Consider the following 22908-nt stretch of genomic DNA (forward strand, 5'->3'; position numbering starts at 1 on the left):
TGCATTTTTGGAGTGCCAGTTACAGTGCACAGTACACAGTGCCCAAGGTGTTTTTCTAGACATTGTCGTCACTCACTGTCCCAAACAACTGTGACCACCATGCCACCACCCCATTGACAATGCTGTGACACATTACATTGCCATCCACAGCCACAACCCTAACCATTGCCCCTTTACAGTACCTGTCAGTGCCCCAAAGATCCATGATACATTACATTGCACAATGCCAGTCACAGTGCCCTTTATGGAGGAGCCCATCCCTACATTATGTACCTGATATAGTGTGATGATGATGTCTATGCCCGCTAGGACTGATGGTTACATGATAACGCTATCATAGCACTGTGGTGGTCCCTCTCCTAGCCCAATGAGCTCTGGCATCTGCCCACCCTTGCCAGGTGCCATTCAATTCATTGCTAATTAGAAAAAAATGATATTTAATTTGAAATTTGTTAAAATTATTGCAAAACCTCAAGTATAAAGGAACAAAAAAAATAAAAAAATAATATATATATATATATATATATATATATGTGTGTGTATATATATATGTGTGTGTATATCTGTGTATACATCTATGTGTATATATATGTGTATATATATATATATATATATATATATGTGTATATATGTATATATATGTATATATATATATATATATATATATATATATATATATATATATATATATATACATATGTGTATTTATATATATATATATATATATACATATATATATATATATATATATATATATATATATATATATATATTGCACCTATGGCTTGAAGCTCTTGCAGTCTATCCATAAGAATAACCCTTAATGGAAAGGATAGCACCACCTGTGTATGATACTTCTCACTTGAAAACTTCTGCAGCAGTAAATGACTTTTGATAGTTTAGTTCTACTCTACAAGTTTCTCAAGCCTCCCTCTATTGGGCAGTGCAGGTTTTTACAGGAAGCTTCGCCTTTAAGAAGTTCCCCCTCCCAGCTGCTGCTGCGGATTGGCTGCTGCGCCTGTCACTCACACTACCTCCCTCTCCCTCCCCTCTTGCAGTGGAAGGGCAGTCCCAGTCTGGCGCTGACGTCACGGCCCGTCTGGCTGCCTGGGGTTGGATCCGGCTGCAAGGCAATCTCCTTGGACTTGAGGAGGGGGAAGGAAGGAAGGACTGGGACTAGAGTGCTCCTTACAGAAACCCAGCCTGGGAGTGGAGCTGTGGACTTGTCCTCTAAGGCTGGAGCTCACCCTCTCCTCCAGTCCCAGTGTAGATGACAGAAACTGGGATTGCCACAAAGTAACTCTGCACCCCCCCACCACTACAACGAAGCACCAGCAGCAGCCCCCCACCCCAGCCCTGTCTGCAATGTTCCAGCAGAAGCTAAACCCTGAGCCCTGTGGCACCCAGTGACTCTGTGCCTCTTCCTCCAGGAGTTCCTCTTCTTTAATGTATGACTTGATGGGTTTGAACAGCACCAGCTCTGCCATCCAGTCCAATGTCTCCTGCTCCTGCAACTGCAAGAGGTCCTTGTTCCAAAGCATGGAGATCAGTGAGTACCTGCTCCTGGCTGGGGGAGTCGCTCGGCAGCTTCTTGGCACTTGTGCTGGCTGTACAGAAACTTTTCCTGGAGTTGGCTGTACATTGTGTAGTATAGGAGGAGGGGGGAGTCTGCTCCATTCTGCAGCCTCAGCCCTGCTCCTTGCTGCCACATTCTTCACACTTTGTGTCTTCTTCTTACATTGCTGCCTTTGTCTTCTCATTATTTTATTCTGTCCAGACTTGTCTTTTTTATGTATTTTGATGTAAATTCCTTGAATGTCCCCGATGTTCTCGGCGCCTTACAGTTTAACTATTTCATGGATCAGGCTTGTCAGTGTCATATGGTTGTCGGCTCTTTCTTTTTTTGGGTGGGGGGCGTTGTTAACTCTTCCTTGCCAGGGTTGTACAGTCCGCTTCATGAAACTGCTGTGGTTGAGGGTAATGTTCCCTTTGAGGATTGTTGTGTTTTCTCCTTTTTTCTTCGAAGACCCATCACAGCTTTACCACTTTTTAGATCCTTTCATCAGCCCTTATTTATTTAGACCCCCATTCAAAGCCCAGCACCCCTGTGGACCCCTTCCACAGCCTCACAGATCGTCTTGCCTCCCATATAGAGCCCACCATAGTCCTGTGAACCACATTCACTTTTGTACATTTTTTTTGTAGACCCCCCACCTCCCCCACTTTAAAGCCCTTTAGAGCCCCTCTGAAGTCCTGCAGTTTCTCATCTCTGTAGACCCCATTCACAGCTTTTAAACCATTGCAAAGCACCGCAGCTTTGTAGACCCACCATGTACAGTCCTGTAGACCCCCATCATACAGACTTCTTGATGCCCTCCAGCTTTGTAGACCCGCATTAACAGTCCTATAGACCTCCATAATACAGACTTCTTGATACCCTCCAACTTTTTAGACCCCTTTCATACAGACCTCTGAATCCCCTCAAGCTTCATGGACCAAATGTACAGTCCTGTAGACCCCTATCATATAGACTTCTTGATGCCCTCCAGCTTTATAGACCCCCTTGTACAGTCCTGTAGACCCCCATCATACAGACGTCTTCATACCGTCCAGCTTTGTCTACCACCAGGTACAGTCATGTAGACCCCATCATACAGACTTCTTGATGCCCTCCAGCTTTGTAGACTCCTTTCATATAGATTTCTTGATTCCCTCCAGCTTTGTAGACCCCCATGTACAGTCCTGTAGACCCCTATCATAGAGACGTCTAGATGCCCTCCAGCTTTATAGACTCCATGTATGGTCCTGTAGACCCCCTATCATCGAGATGTCTACATGCTCTCCAGCTTTTTAGACTCCCATATACAGTCCTGTAGACCCCTTTCTTACAGCCTACTTTATGCCCTCCAGATTTGCAGCCCCCCATGTACGATCCTGTAGACCCCTATCATAGAGACGTCTTGACCCCATGTACAGTCCTGTAGACTCCTCTCATACAGCCTTCTTGATGCCCTCCAGCTTTGTAACCCCCCATGTATGGTCCTGTAGACCCCATGTCATAGAGATTTCTTGACCCCCTGTACAGTCCTGTAGACTCCTCTCATACAGACATCTTGATGCCTTCCAGCTTTGTAGCCCCCCATGTATGGTCCTGTAGACCCCATGTCATAGAGATTTCTTGACCCCCTGTACAGTCCTGTAGACTCCTCTCATACAGACATCTTGATGCCTTCCAGCTTTGTAGCCCCCCATGTATGGTCCTGTAGACCCCATGTCATAGAGATTTCTTGACCCCCTGTACAGTCCTGTAGACTCCTCTCATACAGACATCTTGATGCCTTCCAGCTTTGTAGCCCCCCATGTATGGTCCTGTAGACCCCATGTCATAGAGATTTCTTGACCCCCTGTACAGTCCTGTAGACTCCTCTCATACAGACATCTTGATATCCTGCAGTTTGTAGACCCCCATGACACTTCAAACTTTCTCCATAACCCCGTAGCCCCACATTTGCCGAACCCCCCCTGAAACCTTTTCTATGAACTTAATAACTTTCTCCCCCACCACCTTTTCTAAGCCCTTCTTGTCCATACTCTTGCGAAGACCCCCATTCCTCGCCCCCGGCATACATGACCTCAGCCGCCGAAGTCTGCGACACTGAGACAATGTCGCCCAAAATTTCTTTTCCTTTTTTTTTTTTTTGCGCAGAAACTCTTCCATCCAGCCGGATTAATCACCTTTTCCATAGAGCGTGGAATGCAGTGGAGGGATTTCTGCACCCCAGGGGTGACTGATTGTGCCGCACAAGCCCATGTTACATAGGAAAACTTCAAATAAAATGTGAACTCGCTGAATGTTTTTATGAGTTCTCCCAGGAAGCTGGGAATTTACTGCGTAAGTTTTAATAGCGTGAGACGAGACATTTCCTAGAGCCGCAGCCGGGATTTAATGTCCCTGCACTGAAGTTTAAAAGGGATTATGGTGACTGCACCAAAACATTTGGGAGACGGAGGAAGAGGGGGCATCCCAGGAGGCGAGCAGACACTTGAGCAGCTGGCTGTGTCTACAGCAGTCAGTGCTCTGCCCTCGGCCGCAGCACAGTGTATTTAAGGAGACCTTATAAAATCCCATTAGGTGAATGTGTTTGATTTCTGTGTGTATCGTAATTTCTTTCCCGCGCTCTCTGTTATCAGCTGCCGGCTGAGTTCTGGATTACTAAGTGCTTTGCCGGAGTAATGGAATTGTGTAAGGATATTGTAGGTGACACTATAGGGATGTCTATCATGAGACAGCTGAGGATTGGGGGGTCTCCCGGGGTGCTATATTACCTTGAGGCTGGGACAGCCTAATATATAGTGATTATTGATCATTATACTACAGTAAATATACATACATGTGCAGTGGATGATGGGGGTCGCTGTCTTCATAGGTGTAGTCGTCCTAAAGACTGTAGCCGTGGTTACTCAATGTCATTGACCCCCCCCCCCCCCCCGAGCAATTGTAGAATTAAGTCCAAGTCTTTCCAAAATAACCCACAGAAACCTGCAGGGAGATTTCTTCCTAATATCTGCTGCTGTAAGAATTAATGGGTTAATGGAAGGTCCTTCATCTTTACACATACACAATCATATCAATATCACACATTTATGTAAGTGTGAATATGCAGTATATGTGTGTCCTAGTATACTATGGTTGTGTATATCTGTACATGTAGCTATGTATTTATTGTATGATGCCCGTATATAGGTGTCTTTCTGTATATGTCTGTGCACATGTACGTACTGTATGTCTGTGTAGGTGGATTTATATGTACCTCTCTGCTGATAGACTTGTGTATATGGAGATGTACATTTGTATATCCGTAGATGTATGGTCCCTGTCTGTGATCGGTAGATTGCTGTGTGCAAATGTGTCCGTCTGTAGATGTACATCTGTTTGTGCCTGACTATATATATCTGTATATGGAAATGGCTGTATCCTTGTCTGTATACAGGTGTGTGTATATGGAGGCAGGTGCATCCCTCTCTGTCTGTCTATATGTAGATGGAAATGGCTGTATCCCTGGCTGTATACAGGTGTGTGTATATGGAGGCAGGTGCATCCCTCTCTGTCTGTCTATATGTAGATGGAAATGGCTGTATACCTGGCTGTATACAGGTGTGTGTATATGGAGGCAGGTGCATCCCTCTCTGTCTGTCTATATGTAGATGGAAATGGAAATGGCTGTATCCCTGGCTGTATACAGGTGTGTGTATATGGAGGCAGGTGCATCCCGCTCTGTCTGTCTGTCTATATGTAAATGGAAATGGCTGTATACCTGGCTGTATACAGGTGTGTGTATATGGAGGCAGGTGCATCCCTCTCTGTCTGTCTATATGTGGATGTATATGGAGAAGGATGTATCCTTTTTGCATACATCTGTGTATAAAGAGATGGTCGTATCCCTTTCCGTCTGTATACCTGTGTGTGTGTATATATGTATGTACATATATATATATATATATATATATATATATATATATATATATATATATATACAGGGAGTCACATACCCATCTGAATATATACAAAGTGTACACAGGTGTGTATATCTCTCTATATAGAGATATTCCTGTCCATCTGTGTGTGTATATATGCAGGTGGGTATATGCTTCTCTGTGTGTAGATAGATAGATACAGGAGGGTATACCTATATATGGAAATAGTCTTATCGCTCTCTGTATATCTGTGTGTATATATGTAGATGAGTATATGCTTCTCTGTGTGTAGATAGATACAGGAGTATATATCTGTGTATATGGAGATGGTCGTATCCTCGTCTCTGTATACAGGAGTGTATCTCTGTCTTTATGGAGATGGTCGTATCCTCGTCTCTGTATACAGGAGTGTATATCTGTGTATATGGAGATGGTCGTATCCCTGTCTCTGTATACAGGTGTTTTATATCTGTATATGTTGAGATGGTCATATTCCTGTCTTGGTGTGGATGGATATATATATCGACATGGTTCTGTCTGTGTACATACATCTCTGCATATATGGAGATGGTAGTATCCCTGTCTATGTATATCTGTATCTATGGATCTGGTTGTATTCTTGTCTCTGTATACAGGTGTGCATATCTGTCTATATGGAGATTTTGGTATTCCTGTCTCTGTATACAGGTGTGGATGGATGTGTATATGGACATGATTGCCTCTGTGTATAGACATCTCTGTATATATGGAGATGGTCGTACTCCTGTCTCTGTAGGTGTGTATATCTCAGTGTAAAGCTGTGCATATGGATATGTTGTATCCCTGTCTCTATATACAGATATGTATGTCTGTCTATATGGAGATGGTTGAATTCTTGTCTCTGTGTACAGGTGTGGATGGATAAGTATATGCACATGGTTACCTCTGTGTACATACATCTCTGTCTATATGGAGATGGACATATTCTTGTCTCTGTATACAGGTGTGTGTATATCTGTCTATATAGAGATGGTCGTATTCCTGTCTCTGTGTACAGGTGTATATGGACATGGTTGCCTGTGTGTACATACATCTCTGTATATATGGAGATGGTCGTATTCTTGTCTCTGTATACAGGTGTGTGTGTGTGTATATCTGTCTATATAGAGATTGTCGTATTCCTGTCTCTGTGTACAGGTGTGGATGGATGTGTATATGCACATGGTTACCTCTGTGTGTGTGTGTGTGTGTGTATATACATCTCTGTATATATGGAGATGGTCATTATATTGTCTCTGTATACAGGTGTGTGTATATCTATCTATATGTAGATGGTCATATTCCTGTCTCTGTATACAGGTGTGGATGGATGTGTATATGGACATGGTTACCTCTGTGTGTGTGTGTATATACATCTCTGTATATATGGAGATGGTCATTATCTTGTCTCTGTATACAGGTGTGTGTATATCTGTCTATATGGAGATGATCATATTCCTGTCTTTGTGTACAGGTGTGGATGGATGTGTATACGGACATGGTTACCTCTGTGTATATAAATCTCTGTATATATGGAGATGGTCTTATTCCTGTCTATGTATACAGGTGTGGATGGATAAGTATATGGACATGGTTGCCTCTGTGTACATACATCTCTGTATATATGGAGATGGTCGTATTCCTGTCTCTGTATACAGGTGTGGATGGATGTGTATATGGACATGGATGCCTCTATGTACATACATCTCTGTATATATGGAGATGGTCGTATTCCTGTCTCTGTATACAGGTGTGGATGGATGTGTATATGGACATGGATGCCTCTATGTACATACATCTCTGTATATATGGAGATGGTTGTATTTCTGTCTCTGTATACAGGTGTGGATGGATGTGTATACGGAGAGGTTACCTCTGTGTACATACATCTCTGTATATATGGAGATGGTCGTATTCCTGTCTCTGTGTACAGGTGTGGATGGATGTGTATATGGACATGGATGCCTCTATGTACATACATCTCTGTATATATGGAGATGGTTGTATTTCTGTCTCTGTATACAGGTGTGTGTATATCTGTCTATATGGAGATGGTCGTATTCCTGTCTCTGTGTACAGGTGTGGATGGATGTGTATACGGAGAGGTTACCTCTGTGTACATACATCTCTGTATATATGGAGATGGTCGTATTCCTGTCTCTGTGTACAGGTGTGGATGGATGTGTATACGGACATGGTTACCTCTGTGTACATACATCTCTGTATATGACATTCCAGTTGGATTCCTCATTGGTGGATGCTGGCCGCGCCGTCCCTGTCATGGTCTGTCTATGGTCTGATGTCCGTTGACTCAGTGATGACTGTAGGACGGAGCCCGGGAATATATGAGTCAGTATACACGGGGTAATTACTTGCGGCAGACGCTCTGTAAGCAGAAGATGCCATCAGTTTCCCCCCGGTGAAGCGATAGATCTCGGAGCGTTCTCTGCTTTCTGCCGTCTTACGGGGACGGATTTCTCTTTGGAATCTGTTTCTTGTTGTTTTTAGGCTTTCTTATATGGACGTCGCAGGCTAGGCTTTGCTGTCGGCAGAGTGTGACTAGTCTGTGTGTGAGGGTCACGTCTGCTTCACATTGTCTGTGAGGATGAGTTTGTCTCTTGGTACCAGTCACTCCGGTTTGTTTGGGCTCTTACATAGGACTGCAGACAAACCATTTATAATAGTGTACCGTGCTGCACAAATCCAACTCTGCTATATCTGGACATTGTGTGTCATTACAGCTAATACCGCACATGTGGGATTCATACATACTGTATAGATGAGCCTTAGACGGTGGGAAGAGGGGGGCACCGATGTAAAGTGTCGCCATAACAACTGTAGTTTATATCATATGTTGGATTACTGTCCCGATGCTATTGTAGGTCCTCCATTATTGGCCGTAGTGATGCAGCAGAGCTGAGTATGTCACCTACACAACCCTCTTCTAATAGCACAGAGTACCTGCAATGTTACATAGCACCGTCACTAACTCTGCTGCATTATCTGTCCTGGAAGACATAGTCTAATGCCCAGAGACTGATGACAAATTCAGCTCTGCTACATCTGTGTCTGCGTAAATGCCTCAGCTATGCAGTACCAGGTTAAAATGGTCTCTGATGCTTCTTTATGCCATTAGTCTTATTGAATTTGTCACCCATGATGCCTTATAGGGCGTTTCATAAGTCTTCCACCCCTGTCAAGGTCATTAGGATGAGAAAATTGTCAAAAGTCATCAACTCTGCCATTACTATGGGGGAAGTGGCTGCGGCGTGCGGGATCATAGCGCAGCCGCCCCGGTGTAACCAGCCTCCTGTCAGTCGGATACCTGCGTCAGCGCCATCCTTACCGTGTCCTAAAGTCATGGAGCGCGCGTCCCCCGAATTCAATGTCACCGACCCCCGAGCAACTGTACAATTAAGCCCGAGTCCCCCCCCATCCCCAAGACAAATAACCTGTAGGGAGATTTCTTCCCAATCCTCCTTTTAGCCACTGCTCTCGGGAAGGAGCGTGAAATTACGGTTTTTGGTGAATTCATTTTGCGGATATGTGATAAATATGTGCGTACGAATAAAGATCCGTTGTCTCGGGGGTGGGGGGGATTATATGGGGGGGCGTCTGGCCATAGATGTAATGACTTGTCCCCGCATCCGACAGTTAACCCCTTCTGGTATTATGTTAATAATGCAAAAGTGGTACCCATTAGGGTGGATGATCCGGCTCGAAAGTGAAGTGCGCCGCTCTGCGACAGCGGCGATGCTCTGCGCGGTCTGATATCATTGATGAGCCTGGCACTGGTTCATCACTTGTCCCTCTTGGTAGGTACCATCCAGGATCACCTCACAAGACCACCTCAGGCAGATGCCATTGTCACCGGATAATCGTTCTTCACAACCAGCGTTTTAATGTTATGGCGTAGTGTATGGATCCATACATGATTTTTGTGTGAATTTTGTATTTATTTTGTTATTTTTTATGGATACAATAATAATAGATGTGGTATATACGGTGGTATATACGGTGGTATACGGCGGTATATACAGTGGTATATACAGTGGTATATACAGTGGTATATACGGTGGTATACGGTGGTATATATGGTGGTATACGGCGGTATATACGGTGGTATATACGGTGGTATATACAGTGGTATATACAGTGGTATATACGGTGGTATATGGTGGTATATACGGTGGTATATACGGTGGTATATACGGTGGTATATGGTGTATACGGTGGTATACGGTGTATACGGTGGTATATACGGTGGTATATACAGTGGTATATACGGTGGTATACGGTGGTATATATGGTGGTATACGGCGGTATATACGGTGGTATATACGGTGGTATATACAGTGGTATATACAGTGGTATATACGGTGGTATATGGTGGTATATACGGTGGTATATACGGTGGTATATACGGTGGTATATGGTGTATACGGTGGTATACGGCGGTATATACGGCGGTATATACGGTGGTATATACAGTGGTATATACGGTGGTATACGGTGGTACTATATATGGTGGTATATACGGCGGTATATACGGTGGTATACGGTGGTATATACGGTGGTATATACGGTGGTATACGGCGGTATATACGGTGGTATATACGGTGGTATACGGTGGTATATACGGTGGTATACGGTGGTATATACGGTGGTATACGGTGGTATATATGGTGGTATACGGCGGTATATACGGTGGTATACGGTGGTATATACGGTGGTATATACGGTGGTATATACGGTGGTATACGGCGGTATATACGGCGGTATATACGGCGGTATATACGGCGGTATATACGGTGGTATACGGTGGTATATACGGCGGTATATACGGTGGTATACGGCGGTATATACGGCGGTATATACGGCGGTATATACGGTGGTATATACGGTGGTATACGGTGGTATATATGGTGGTATACGGCGGGGTATACGGCGGTATATACGGTGGTATACGGTGGTATATACGGCGGTATATACGGCGGTATATACGGCGGTATATACGGTGGTATATACGGTGGTATACGGTGGTATATACGGTGGTATATACGGTGCTGCTTCCCCCGTTGTCGCACTACATGCAGGTTACTGCGTTGACTCATCGCTTTTGATTCCTCCGTCTCGATCTTCCAGGACAGCAGCATCCTGCAGACGTCTGTCTGGTTTTTTTTCCTCTCTCCTGTCTGGGGGCAAATAATCAGACACTGTGCGCTCGCGCCTGAACAGTCTGCAGAGCCTGCCGGGAAGGACTGCCAAAGAGAACGCTGGCTGTAGCTGCTGCAGAACCTCTTGGATAATCAAAAGATCCCTTGTTGCAAAGCTAATGGCATTGCTAACCTTGACTATAATTTTTCTTACCCAGCTGTGATAGGGCATTTACCCACTGTGCCAGTCTTTCTTTAGGTAATTGGTCATAGTGCGGCTGATCTGATTGAATAATGGCGCCAAACCCCACAATTCTGCCACTGATGATTTGTCTGAAGTTTTAGGGGGTTTTTTTTGTAGCCCTTGGCTTTTGCAGCAAGTCTGAATATATCCTAAAACTGCCTGTACCTTGCCATCTATTGTTCCCTGTTATCAGCCATTTCCGCAAGGTAAAGCTGACTACAGGACAGGTTAATACCATCTATTACTCCCTGTTATCAGCCATTTCAGACTGGGGAGAGGTTTATTACTCCCCTCTCCTACAAGTTGCCATACCTGTTATCAGCCAGAAGAGGCTGACTGTACTCACTTTTCCTATAATCTCTATTGCTCCCTGTTATCAGCCAGAAGAAGCTGACTGTACTCACTTTTCCTATAATCTCTATTGCTCTGTGTTATCAGCCAGAAGAGGCTGACTCTACTCACTTTCCTATAATATAGTGCTCCCTGTTATCAGCCAGAAGAGACTGACTGTACTCACTTTCCCTATAATCTATTGCTCTCTGTTATCGGTGTTTTCAAGCTTTGGTGAGTCTGATTGTACTTTTCCCCCATAGGATAACTCCCCTATGATCCCAATCTGATATCCCAAATCCGCAGTGCTGAGACCCTCCAGAGACATTTACATCTTTCTGATGATATCAGTCCTCCTGATATAATGACCCCATAATACAAGGTGCGGGTTTCCTTTCCACTGGTCACTATCTGGCAGTATTACCCGCTCCAGTCCTCCTGATATAATGACCCCATAATACAAGGTGCGGGTTTCCTTTCCTCTGGTCACTATCTGGCAGTATTACCCGCTCCAGTCCTCCTGATATAATGACCCCATAATACAAGGTGCGGGTGTCCTTTCCTCTGGTCACTATCTGGCAGTATTACCCGCTCCAGTCCTCCTGATATAATGACCCCATAATACAAGGTGCGGGTGTCCTTTCCTCTGGTCACTATCTGGCAGTATTACCTGCTCAGTCCTCCTGATATAATGACCCCATAATACAAGGTGCGGGTGTCCTTTCCTCTGGTCACTATCTGGCAGTATTACCCGCTCCAGTCCTCCTGATATAATGACCCCATAATACAAGGTGCGGGTGTCCTTTCCTCTGGTCACTATCTGGCAGTATTACCTGCTCAGTCCTCCTGATATAATGACCCCATAATACAAGGTGCGGGTGTCCTTTCCTCTGGTCACTATCTGGCAGTATTACCCGCTCCAGTCCTCCTGATATAATGACCCCATAATACAAGGTGCGGGTTTCCTTTCCTCCCGGTTCACTATCTGGCAGTATTACCCGCTTCAGTCCTCCTGATATAATGACCCCATAATACAAGGTGTGGGTGTCCTTTCCTCTGGTCACTATCTGGCAGTATTACCCGCTTCAGTCCTCCTGATATAATGACCCCATAATACAAGGTGCGGGTTTCCTTTCAACTGGTCACTATCTGGCAGTATTACCTGCTCAGCCCTCCTGATATAATGACCCCATAATACAAGGTGCGGGTTTCCTTTCCTCTCGGTTCACTATCTGGCAGTATTACCCGCTCCAGTCCTTCTGATATAATTACCCCATAAAACAAGGTACAGGTTTCCTTCTTTCTCGGTTCACTATTTGGCAGTAATACCTGCTTAGCCCTCCTTATATAACGACCCCATAATACAAGGTGTGGGTTTCCTTTTCTCTCGGTTCACTATCTGGCAGTATTACCCGCTCCAGTCCTCCTGATATAATGACCCCATAATACAAGGTGCGGGTTTCCTTTCCTCTTGTCACTATCTGGCAGTATTACCCGCTCCAGTCCTCCTGATATAATTACCCCATAATACAAGGTGCGGGTTTCCTTTCCTCTCGGTTCACTATCTGGCAGTATTACCCGCTCCAGTCCTCCTGATATAATGACCCCATAATACAAGGTGCGGGTTTCCTTTCCTCTGGTCACTATCTGGCAGTATTACCTGCTCAGCCCTCCTGATATAATGACCCCATAATACAAGGTGCGGGTGTCCTTTCCTCTCGGTTCACTATCTGGCAGTATTACCCACTCCAGTCCTCCTGATATAATTACCCCATAAAACAAGGTACAGGTTTCCTTCTTTCTTGGTTCACTATTTGGCAGTATTACCTGCTTAGCCCTCTTTATATAATGAACCCATAAAACAAGGTGCAGATTTCCTTCCCTCTCTGTTCACTATTTGGCAGTATTACCCACTCAGCTCTCCTGATATACTGACCCCATAAAACAAGGTGCAGATTTCCTTCCCTCTCGGATCACTATCTGGCAGTATTACCCGCTGAGCCCTACTGATATCATGACCCCATAAAACAGGGTGCAGGTTTCCTTTCCTCTGGTTCACTATCTGGCGGTATTACCCGCTCAGCCGTCCTGATATAATGACCCCAAAATACAAGGTGCAGGTTTATTTTCCTCTCTAGACACTATCTGGCAGTATTACCCACTCAGCCCTCCTGATATAATGACCCCATAAAACAAGGTGCAGATTTCCTTTTCTCTCTGATCACTATCTGGCAGTACTACCCGCTCAGCCCTCCTGATATCATGACACCATAAAACAGGGTGCAGGTTTATTTTCCTCTCTGGACACTATCTGGCAGTATTACCCGCTCAGTCCTCCTGATATAATGACCCCATAATACTTGGTGCAGGTTTCTTTTCCTCTCAGTTCCCTATCTGGCAGTATTAGGCTAGTTTCATACTTGCGTTGTGCGGCATCCGTCGCATTGCGTTGTGTGACGGATGTAACGGATGCGTTGCATATAGTGGCACAACTGATGTTGTAGCTTCTTTTTTCAACAATTACTCAACTGAGCATGCGCAGTTGTGTAAAAACGGATGCGTAACAGGAATCCGTAAAATTCTGCCACCATAGGCTTCCATTATAAAAATGACGGACGCTGACGGAATCCAGCACATTGCATTTTTTTGACGCTCAAGAAAGCGCAGAAAAACGCTACATGCTGCGTTCTTTCCGCCCGACGGATGCAATGCAAGGCCATCCGTCGCAATGTGTCGTCCATACAAGTCTATGGGAAGCAGCGGAATCCGTTAATGGATTCCGCTGTTTTCCAAAACGGCGGATTGCGACTGAAGGAAAAAAACGCAAGTGTGAAACTAGCCTAACCCGCTCCAGTCCTCCTGATATAATGACCCCATAACATAAGGTACGGGTTTCCTTCCCTCTCAGTTCCCTATCTGGCAGTATTACTCGCTTAGCCCTCCTGTTATAATGACCCCATAATACAAGGTGCGGGTTTCCTTTCCTCTCGGTTCACTATATGGCGGTATTACCTGCTTAGCCCTCCTGTTATAATGACCCCATAATACAAGGTGCGGGTTTCTTTTCCTCTCGGTTCACTATATGGCGGTATTACCTGCTTAGCCCTCCAGTTATAATGACCCCATAATACAAGGTGCGGGTTTCTTTTCCTCTCGGTTCACTATATGGCGGTATTACCTGCTTAGCCCTCCTGTTATAATGACCCCATAATACAAGGTGTGGGTTTCTTTTCCTCTCGGTTCACTATCTGGCAGTATTACCTGCTTAGCCCTCCTGTTATAATGACCCCATAATACAAGGTGTGGGTTTCCTTTCCTCTCGGTTCACTATCTGGCAGTATTACCTGCTTAGCCCTCCAGTTATAATGACCCCATAATACAAGGTGCGGGTTTTCTTTCCTCTCGGTTCACTATCTGGCAGTATTACCTGCTTAGCCGTCCAGTTATAATGACCCCATAATACAAGGTGCGGGTTTCCTTTCCTCTTGGTTCACTATATGGCGGTATTACCCGCTCAGTCCTCCTGATCCCATCTTCAGGCTTTCTGTATATTAGGACTCAGGCTGCAGATTTCTTGTCCTGCCAAGCCTCAGAAATAGTGTTGAGCGAGTTGTTAACTGTTTGTAGTCGCTATGCTGTTAGCGAGTACTGTCCGCAGCTCGCATATTCGTTCCGAGTAGCGGACGCAGTGTAAGTCAATGGGAAATACTCGTTAAGTAGCGAGTAACCCGACAGCCGTGCTTTTTGTGCGAGTACGGCTTTCAGGTTACTCGTTACTTAGCGAGTATTTCCCATTGACTCACATTGCGCCCCCGTTTCTCGTAACGAATATGCGGACAGTACTCGCTAACAGCATAGCGACTACGAATAGTTAACTACTCGCTTAACACTAAGAAGCGCTCATCGTTGCGTCCTTTTGGATGCTGAGATCTGATGTCTGTTCTCCAAATCTAATTTTATCAGGGAAAGAACAGAATTTGGAACAAGAGAGATGGGGGGAAATAAATAAATAAAAAGCTCTGGGAAGCCTAGATCTGAGCCCTGCACATATGTTCCCCAACCCACGGCAGCTTGCGGTGTTATGTCACCTGTAGTTACCGTATCCTGCTAAACCGCTCCTCGCCGCGCGCTGGACGCTGCCTGGGAGGAAACAGACGTGCCACGAACGCTCACCTTCCATGACCCCGCTCAGGGCTGCGCTACATCGGACAGATTTAAAGGGACATAAGATGCAAAAAGAATGCCGCCATAGCATTTTCCAAACATTGCTCCTCTGAAACGTTAAAAGTGGGATGTAGGTACTTAGGTGGTGTGCTGGATGTTCATGAACCAGGAAGCCCAGGATGAGCAGTTTGGGGTTTCTTCTTCATCCCTGATCACTTTTATTTAATTTCCATTTCACGTGATGGATACGGATTTGCCAAATTAGCTCTCTAAGGCAGGGACTGCCGTTGTACCTCCTCCCCTATAGTATAATAATGCACATAGTAGATTTTTATTTATTCATTTATATAGCGCTATTAATTCCATAGCGCTTTACATACATTGGCAACACTGTCCCCATTGGGGCTCACAATCTAGAGTCCCTATCTGTATGTCTTTGGAGTGTGGGAGGAAACCGGAGAACCCGGAGGAAACCCACGCAAACACGGGGAGAACATACAAACTCCTTGCAGATGTTGTTCTTATTGGGACTAGAACCCCGGACCCCAGCGCTGCAAGACTGCAGTGCTAACCACTGAGCCACTGTGCCGCCCCCTAATAGTAATGGTAATGGTATAGTAAGGTGCTGTCATATATCTATGGCTTTCATACTACATCGAGAGAATTCTTTGAAGCTCTATTGTTCCCTGTTATCAGTCATTTCATTATCACAAAGAAATTAGTATCAAATCCTCCTTCCCCCGATGATCGCTATTTTTTGTCACATATCTCCCTCCCCCCAAACATCTACTCCATATGTGACTGATATCAGCTGCTCCTCTTTACCCCAGCACTGGCTCTTTAAATGAATTGTCTTGTGCCTTGTACATGATGGAATCCGTGTGGTCACCGCATATCCTGCCGTGGTTTATCGACTGTATTTAAGATGCTATAGATCAGCGCTCCAGTTATGGTCAGAAATGTGTCTGTGAGGTTTTCCTTTGAACACTTCTGGTTTTCACTTATGGAGCAAAATCTGCAATATATTCATCTTCCAACAGACGCATTTCCTAGGTTTTATTGTGCAAAAAACTGTATTGCAATCTCTGGTGTGCTAGAAACTACGTATAATAGATCTACATATCACTGCAGAGCGGGGCAGTGCTGTAGGAATATAACTACTATAATACTACCTCTATGTACAAGAATATAACTAGTATACTGCTATGCACAAGAATATAACTACTATAATACTACCCCTATGTACAAGAATATAACTACTATAATACTGGTCCTATATACAAGAATATAACTACTATAATACCGCCCCCATGTACAAGAATATAGCTACAATAATACTGCCCACTATGTACAAGAATATAATTGCTATAATATTGCCCTCTATGTGTAAGAATATAACTACTATAATACTGCCCCTGTGTATAAGAATATAACTAGTATAATACTGCTCCTTGTACTAAAATATAAGTACTATAATACTGCCCCTATGCACAAGAATATAACTACTATAATACTGCGCCTATGTACAAGAATATAACTACTATAATACTGCGCCTATGTACAAGAATATAATTACTATAATACTGCCTCCTATGTACAAGAATATAACTACTATAATACTGCCCCTATGTACAAGAATATAACTACTATAATACTGCCTCCTATGTACAAGAATATAACTACTATAATACTGCCCTCTATGTACAAGAATGCATGTACTAAAATACTGCCTCCTATGTACAAGAATATAACTACTATAATACTGCGCCTATGCACAAGAATATAACTACTATAATACTGCCCTCTATGTACAAGAATGTAACTACTATAATTCTGCCCCTATGTACAAGAATATAAGTACTATAATACTGCCCCTATGTACACGGATATAACTACTATAATACTGCCCTTATGTACACGGATATAACTACTATAATACTGCCCTTATGTACACGGATATAACTACTATAATACTGCCCTTATGTGCAAGAATATAACTACTATAATACTGCCCCTATGTACAAGAATATAACTACTATAATACTGCCCTCTATGTACAAGAATATAACTACTATAATACTGCCCCTATGTACAAGAATATAACTACTATAATACTGCCCTCTATGTACAAGAATATAACTACTATAATACTACGTACAAGAATATAACTACTATAATACTGCCCCTTGTACTAAAATATAAGTACTATAATACTGCCTCTTATGTACAAGAATATAACTACTATAATACTGCTTCCTATGTACAAGAATATGACTACTATAATACTGCCCCTATGTACAAGAATATGACTACTATAATACTGCCCCTTTGTACTATCGCTGTATACATAGCCTTTATACCTTTTCCGTATTAATAGGAGCAGCGTTGCCAGGCGCTCCTTCTCGCCATCTGTATAGCTTTTCCCATTGATTACTTTCTCTGTGATTAGTTATTTAACCTCTGGTGTCTCAGGGATAGATAAACACACAAATGCTGGGAAGGTTCATAAGAGTAACAGAATTAACTGGAATTCGCCACGGTCTGCCAGACAATTAGTGTTTTTATTTGTCATCTTATTGTTGAAAATACAGCGCAAAAAAGAAGAATCCTCAATGGTTTAATGTTGTGGGTTTTAGCTCAATTAATAAATGTAGTAATGGGTTTTCTAACTTGGTAGAGGACTGTCGCGTTAAGCCGACGAAGTTAAGTCGTATCATTAGCGAAAAGAGCTGTGTAAATAATGGCTCCTCGCTTGTGAGATGAACCATGAAAACGAGATTTATCAGTCACTATTCAGTGATCTAAAAAAGTTAGTGTGGCACCCACAAGTAACAAATCCTCTTTCCGGGTGAAGAAGATGATTTTCGAGGTCTTGCTGTCGGAAGCTCCTTTGTCCTATGAACCAATTATCATATTTTGTGGGGGGTGTAGTCAAGATGGTGGGGGAGGGGGAGTTATTTTTCCAAATAATATCCCCCCCCCCTCTCCGAGTGCCAGATGGACTTGTGTGTAATTGAGCTCAATATCCTCCCCAAAAAAAGACACAATCTAAGTGATCAAAGTATAGAACTGCGGTCACTCCTGAAGGTCAGGGCCGATGTGCCGCCCCTTTATAGAGCAAATCGCTCAAATCAACCCAAACAAAGTATCTCCAACTCCCCATTCTCTGACTCAATAGAATGTGCCGCGGAGGAGGTGGCCCCTGTCAATGTTGACTAGGGCATGGGGGCTTCTTAAACTTGGCTTGACCCTCTGAGAGACTAGATAGTACTTCCCTTGGGAACTCTATCTGGCAATCACCACGAAAGGATTCCAATATGTCTTTCCACTGCCAAAGGACATGTGGTGTCTCGTCCCGGATCATCTCTGGATTCATAGAATTGTTTTTAAGAATTTTAGCCAATGTTTTTCTTTCCGGAAACTTCGCTGGTGGTCGTCTTAAAGTTTTTGGCCCTGATATGTCTCCCATACAAAAGATCTGAGCTCAATCCCATCTTGTTTTTTTAAGAGAATTTTTATATCTGGTCTTTATGATGTCTCCTGCCAAACTAGTAAAAGTCCCAGCTGTTAACGTCTGTGTCACCTCCACATGCCGTGACTTTAAGGACAAGGATCAGATCTGTGGGAAAGGTCTTTGTGAAGGTTATTAGTGAAGTTTAAAGGTCAATTGTCTTATAAACATCACAAAGGCACCGAGCGGCCAATTCTTGTCCTCCAAGTATAATTGCTGAGAGTCTTCAAAAGCGGTTTGACCCTCCCCATTTTTTTTCTTTTGTGGCCTGTTGGATTGTTTTGGATGCCCTTGTCGAGGAAAACACCAAATTACATCGGGGTCAGAAGTTCATGATTGTTCTTGTTGGGTTTGTCTTCTTGGTGCTCTCCTTCTACAACTCTTTTGCGTATAACCATAATCCAAAAACATTCTCAATGGACAACCCTTATTTACCTGGCCACATTTGTTTCTGGTTTAGTCTTTCTAAAACTATTGTTAGCTAAGAAACTAAGTAGCAATAACTCAAGATGATATTTGGCCAATTTTTAAAAGGACTGTCAAGATGACCTTTCAGCCACCTAGTACTACAAGGGGTCTTCCAGTTCCCCTCTTTGACGTGTCTTGATCAGCTTGTCCTCCTTGTGTAATAATTTTCTACAGAATTCTCCATTCTGTAAATTTCCTTCAGTTCCTTCCTTGACCCAAAAATAATTTCCCCCATTCTGTGGAAAGAAAGGGGAGAGTTTGAGCATCATCACTTCTGATCTCTTTCATTTTGAGACTATGCCAAGGGCATCTAGTATCTAGGGATAAAGGTCCCCGATGCATATGTAATAATTAGGGATGATTGAATACCTCAAATATTCGGCTTCGTGAATATTTTCCGAATAGGTCGCCGCTATTTGACTATTCACGAATATTCGATGCGCAATGTAAGTCTATGAGAAACCCAAATAACAACTATTCGGAACTATTCGGGCTTCCCATAGGCTTACATTGCACATCGAATATTCGCATAGTGGCGACCTATTCGGAAAATATTCGCGAAGCCGAATATTTGAGGTATTCGATCATCCCTAGTAATAATCTGTTTATAGGGGTTTGCAAATTCTCCACCCCCAAATCCACTACCTTGATGATGATGTCTTTTAGTCATAAGCTGCCGCCAGAGGAGTCTGTCAGCGACTGTCGTATAGAACACGAGCAATTAACAGAGTCCTCCTGGGTCATAGCTGTCAACTAAACGATTGGCCGTCCCATCGTCCGACAGATATCGTGTATGGGTTGAGGCTTAACTTAGGTGCCCGTACACAATAGATAGTTGTTGGATGGTATGGCCGATCATTCGTTCAACAGCTTTCTCTCCCGACTCCCTCCTTATACAGGAGTACTCGGCTGAGGACTTCTGTGTTTTCTAAGAGCGCATTGCTGCCAAATTTCTCTGGTGGTGGGTTGTCTCCTGGAAAAAAAAAGGTTAGTCCGAAATGACATCAGACATGCTCCTCAACTTGAGAGAGAGTTGGGAGTCTTCATGGGGGCCTAAAGAGACACTGAGGTCTATCCCTTTTAAGGAGGAACTGGGATCGTTATTAGTTTATTTTTAACAAATATTGTGGTTGGTGTCACCAGTAAAGGTCAATGGAGTTACTGTGAATGAGGGAGTAATTAGTCCTCAAAAGGTGGACCAGACTAGTCGCCACCTTTCCAAACTAAACTTGGCCATGGACCATGAAAGGATGGTTTGAAGGAGCAGGGACTTTTTGGCCTTCAGTGACCAAGAGAGTTAGTGGATCGGAAATGTGTTTGCTCGACCTCTGCTCAATTCAAATGATGCTCTCCTATTCTTTGGATTGATGGGGATCACAGCAGCCATCAGGAAGTTAGGCGAAAGCTTGTATACTTGTTGCAAACCAGTCATAGTCTTTCTTGGATTTGGAAAAACATGGTTACTTTCTTACCCAAAAAAAACAGTGACACATCTGTCCCCATTTTGTCTGTTATTGCAGCTCTATTCCTTTCAATAGAATTGAGCCAAATTGCTATTCTGTAGTCAAACCATGGACAAATTGGTTATGCTTCTGGAACATAGGAGACATTATGGGGGTTGCATAATACTACGTGGAGGAATATGGGTGGTGCATTATCTAATATATAAAGCTGACTGTATGTACAGTATAAAAAACACCAAAAAACTGAGCTGTAACAAAAAAAACAGTAAACATGCAACGTTCCAAGTATGTAAATGGCAGCCTCTAGACAAGAAAAAAACAAAGAGAAAAATTGTATGGAAAATACCCTGAATAAGAATGAATAAAATGCAAGTGCTTAATAACAGGGTACTTAGTATATACATTTTTGCAAAAAGGTAAGAAGCCATCCCACCTCGTCAAGATGTACCCATCTGGGAAGGTCCCTAACCAACTGTATGTACAGTATGTATGTATCTATGTGTGTGTGTGTATGTCCGCTAAGTAATCCGCACCGTCACTTGTCCAATCACATTTTGCACAGACACCTCATGTGACTTAGGGAACGTCATGGACTATGTTTTGAGGGGAAATTTTAACCCCGCGCTTTACAGTTATTCGCCAAAAAACCTGCCTCCATCAAAGTCAATGGAGCTGGGAGTTACAGTGCAGCCAGAACTTCAGAAGAATGCGCAGCCACGCCCTTAAATGGAATGTTGGCGTGTCACAGTGCAGCCAGGGAAAAAGACAGACAGAGCCAGATAGGCAGGGAAAGAGACAGACTGGCAGGGAGACAGACTGGCAGGGAAAGAGACAGACTGGCAGGGAAAGAGACAGACACAAACAAAGAGGCAGACAGGGAAAGAGACAGACAAGGAAATACATGGAAAGAGACAGACATGGAAAGAGACAGTTACTATCCTGGGCAATGCCGGGTACTACAGCTAGTACTATATATGGGGCTTTAGAGAATGCATTATACTATATGGAGGACTATGGGGAGTGCATTATACTACATGGAGGACTATGAGGAGAGCATTATACTATATAGGGGACTATAGGGAGTGCATTATATTATATGCAGGACTATGGGGAGTGCATTATACTATATGAAAGGTGTTGTGGGACCCATTATACTATATGGAAGGATATGTCCGTGCCATTATAATATTTGGAAGGCTATGTTGATAACATTATACTATTTGGAGAGCTATGTGGAGGCCATTATAATATTTGCACAGCTATGAGGGAGCCTTTATACTTTATGGAGGGCTATTGAGGGCCATTATACTGTATGTAAGCAATACAGTGTGAAGCATTGTGTGGGGTCCATCATACTGTGCTGTGTGGGAGGCAATTATACTGTATGTAGGCCTGTTATACTGCATGGAGGGCTAGTAGGCGGTCACAGTTGGGGATTATACTGTGTTGGGGATCACCATACTTTGCTAGGGGGGTACGTTGAGGGGTGGTACATTGTGGTCACCATACTGTGCGTGTGGAGGGTACTGTGTAGGAATTCACTGTGGTTGTATTATACAGTGTCTTTTGGGTCACTTTTGTTGGCATAATGCTTTATGGGTGCAATGAAAGGTGAATCTAGGGGATTCAAGTTATATGCTAAAATGTGACCCAGGTGGATATTATTTCTTTTGGGTGGTGGGGTGGGAGAGGAAATTAGAACTTCTGCTATGGGGCCCCATGATTTCTATATATGCCCCTGCTCCCAGCTTACCTATATACAGAATAGCTGTCAGACTATAGTTTTTGGAGCAAATTGTAAGAAGTTGGAAGATTATGAGCCACAGACCGGTCCTCGATATCCTTTCTTCCTCCCGCTGCCCCTGGCAGGATAGAACACTGGATATTGTAGCGGGCGTATTAATTTTGCATCCCGATGAACCCATTTTTACATGACTTTTTGTACAAACACATCTGGCGCTCTTTGTTCCTTTTGCTTCGCCCCTAATTGATGTCTGTAAAAGCCCAAAGGTTTATTCTTGTGGAAAGCATGATTCATTTATCGGCGTCTCCACCATCCTCCGCAGATCTTACTGTGTA

At 43.6% G+C, this 22908-nt stretch overlaps 1 protein-coding gene and 1 long non-coding RNA gene across 2 annotated transcripts in view; one reads left to right on the forward strand and one right to left on the reverse strand.

Annotated features, from left to right (window-relative positions):
• Positions 1 to 1092: 1092 nt before the first annotated feature.
• PMEPA1 (prostate transmembrane protein, androgen induced 1) overlaps positions 1093 to 22908 on the forward strand; it is a 69274-nt gene continuing 47458 nt past the window's right edge. Inside the window, exon 1 of the mRNA XM_075350562.1 lies at positions 1093 to 1549. Coding sequence (XP_075206677.1) covers positions 1447 to 1549 — 103 coding nt within the window. The 5' untranslated portion in view covers positions 1093 to 1446. The remainder of the gene's footprint in view (positions 1550 to 22908) is intronic.
• The window catches only part of LOC142311810 (uncharacterized), a 174808-nt gene continuing 169880 nt past the window's right edge, over positions 17981 to 22908 (reverse strand). The window contains exon 3 of the long non-coding RNA XR_012754299.1: positions 17981 to 19602. This is a non-coding gene — a long non-coding RNA (uncharacterized LOC142311810). The remainder of the gene's footprint in view (positions 19603 to 22908) is intronic.

Source organism: Anomaloglossus baeobatrachus, chromosome 5 (genome assembly GCF_048569485.1).
Source record: "Anomaloglossus baeobatrachus isolate aAnoBae1 chromosome 5, aAnoBae1.hap1, whole genome shotgun sequence".
Taxonomy (NCBI): Eukaryota; Metazoa; Chordata; class Amphibia; order Anura; family Aromobatidae; genus Anomaloglossus; species Anomaloglossus baeobatrachus.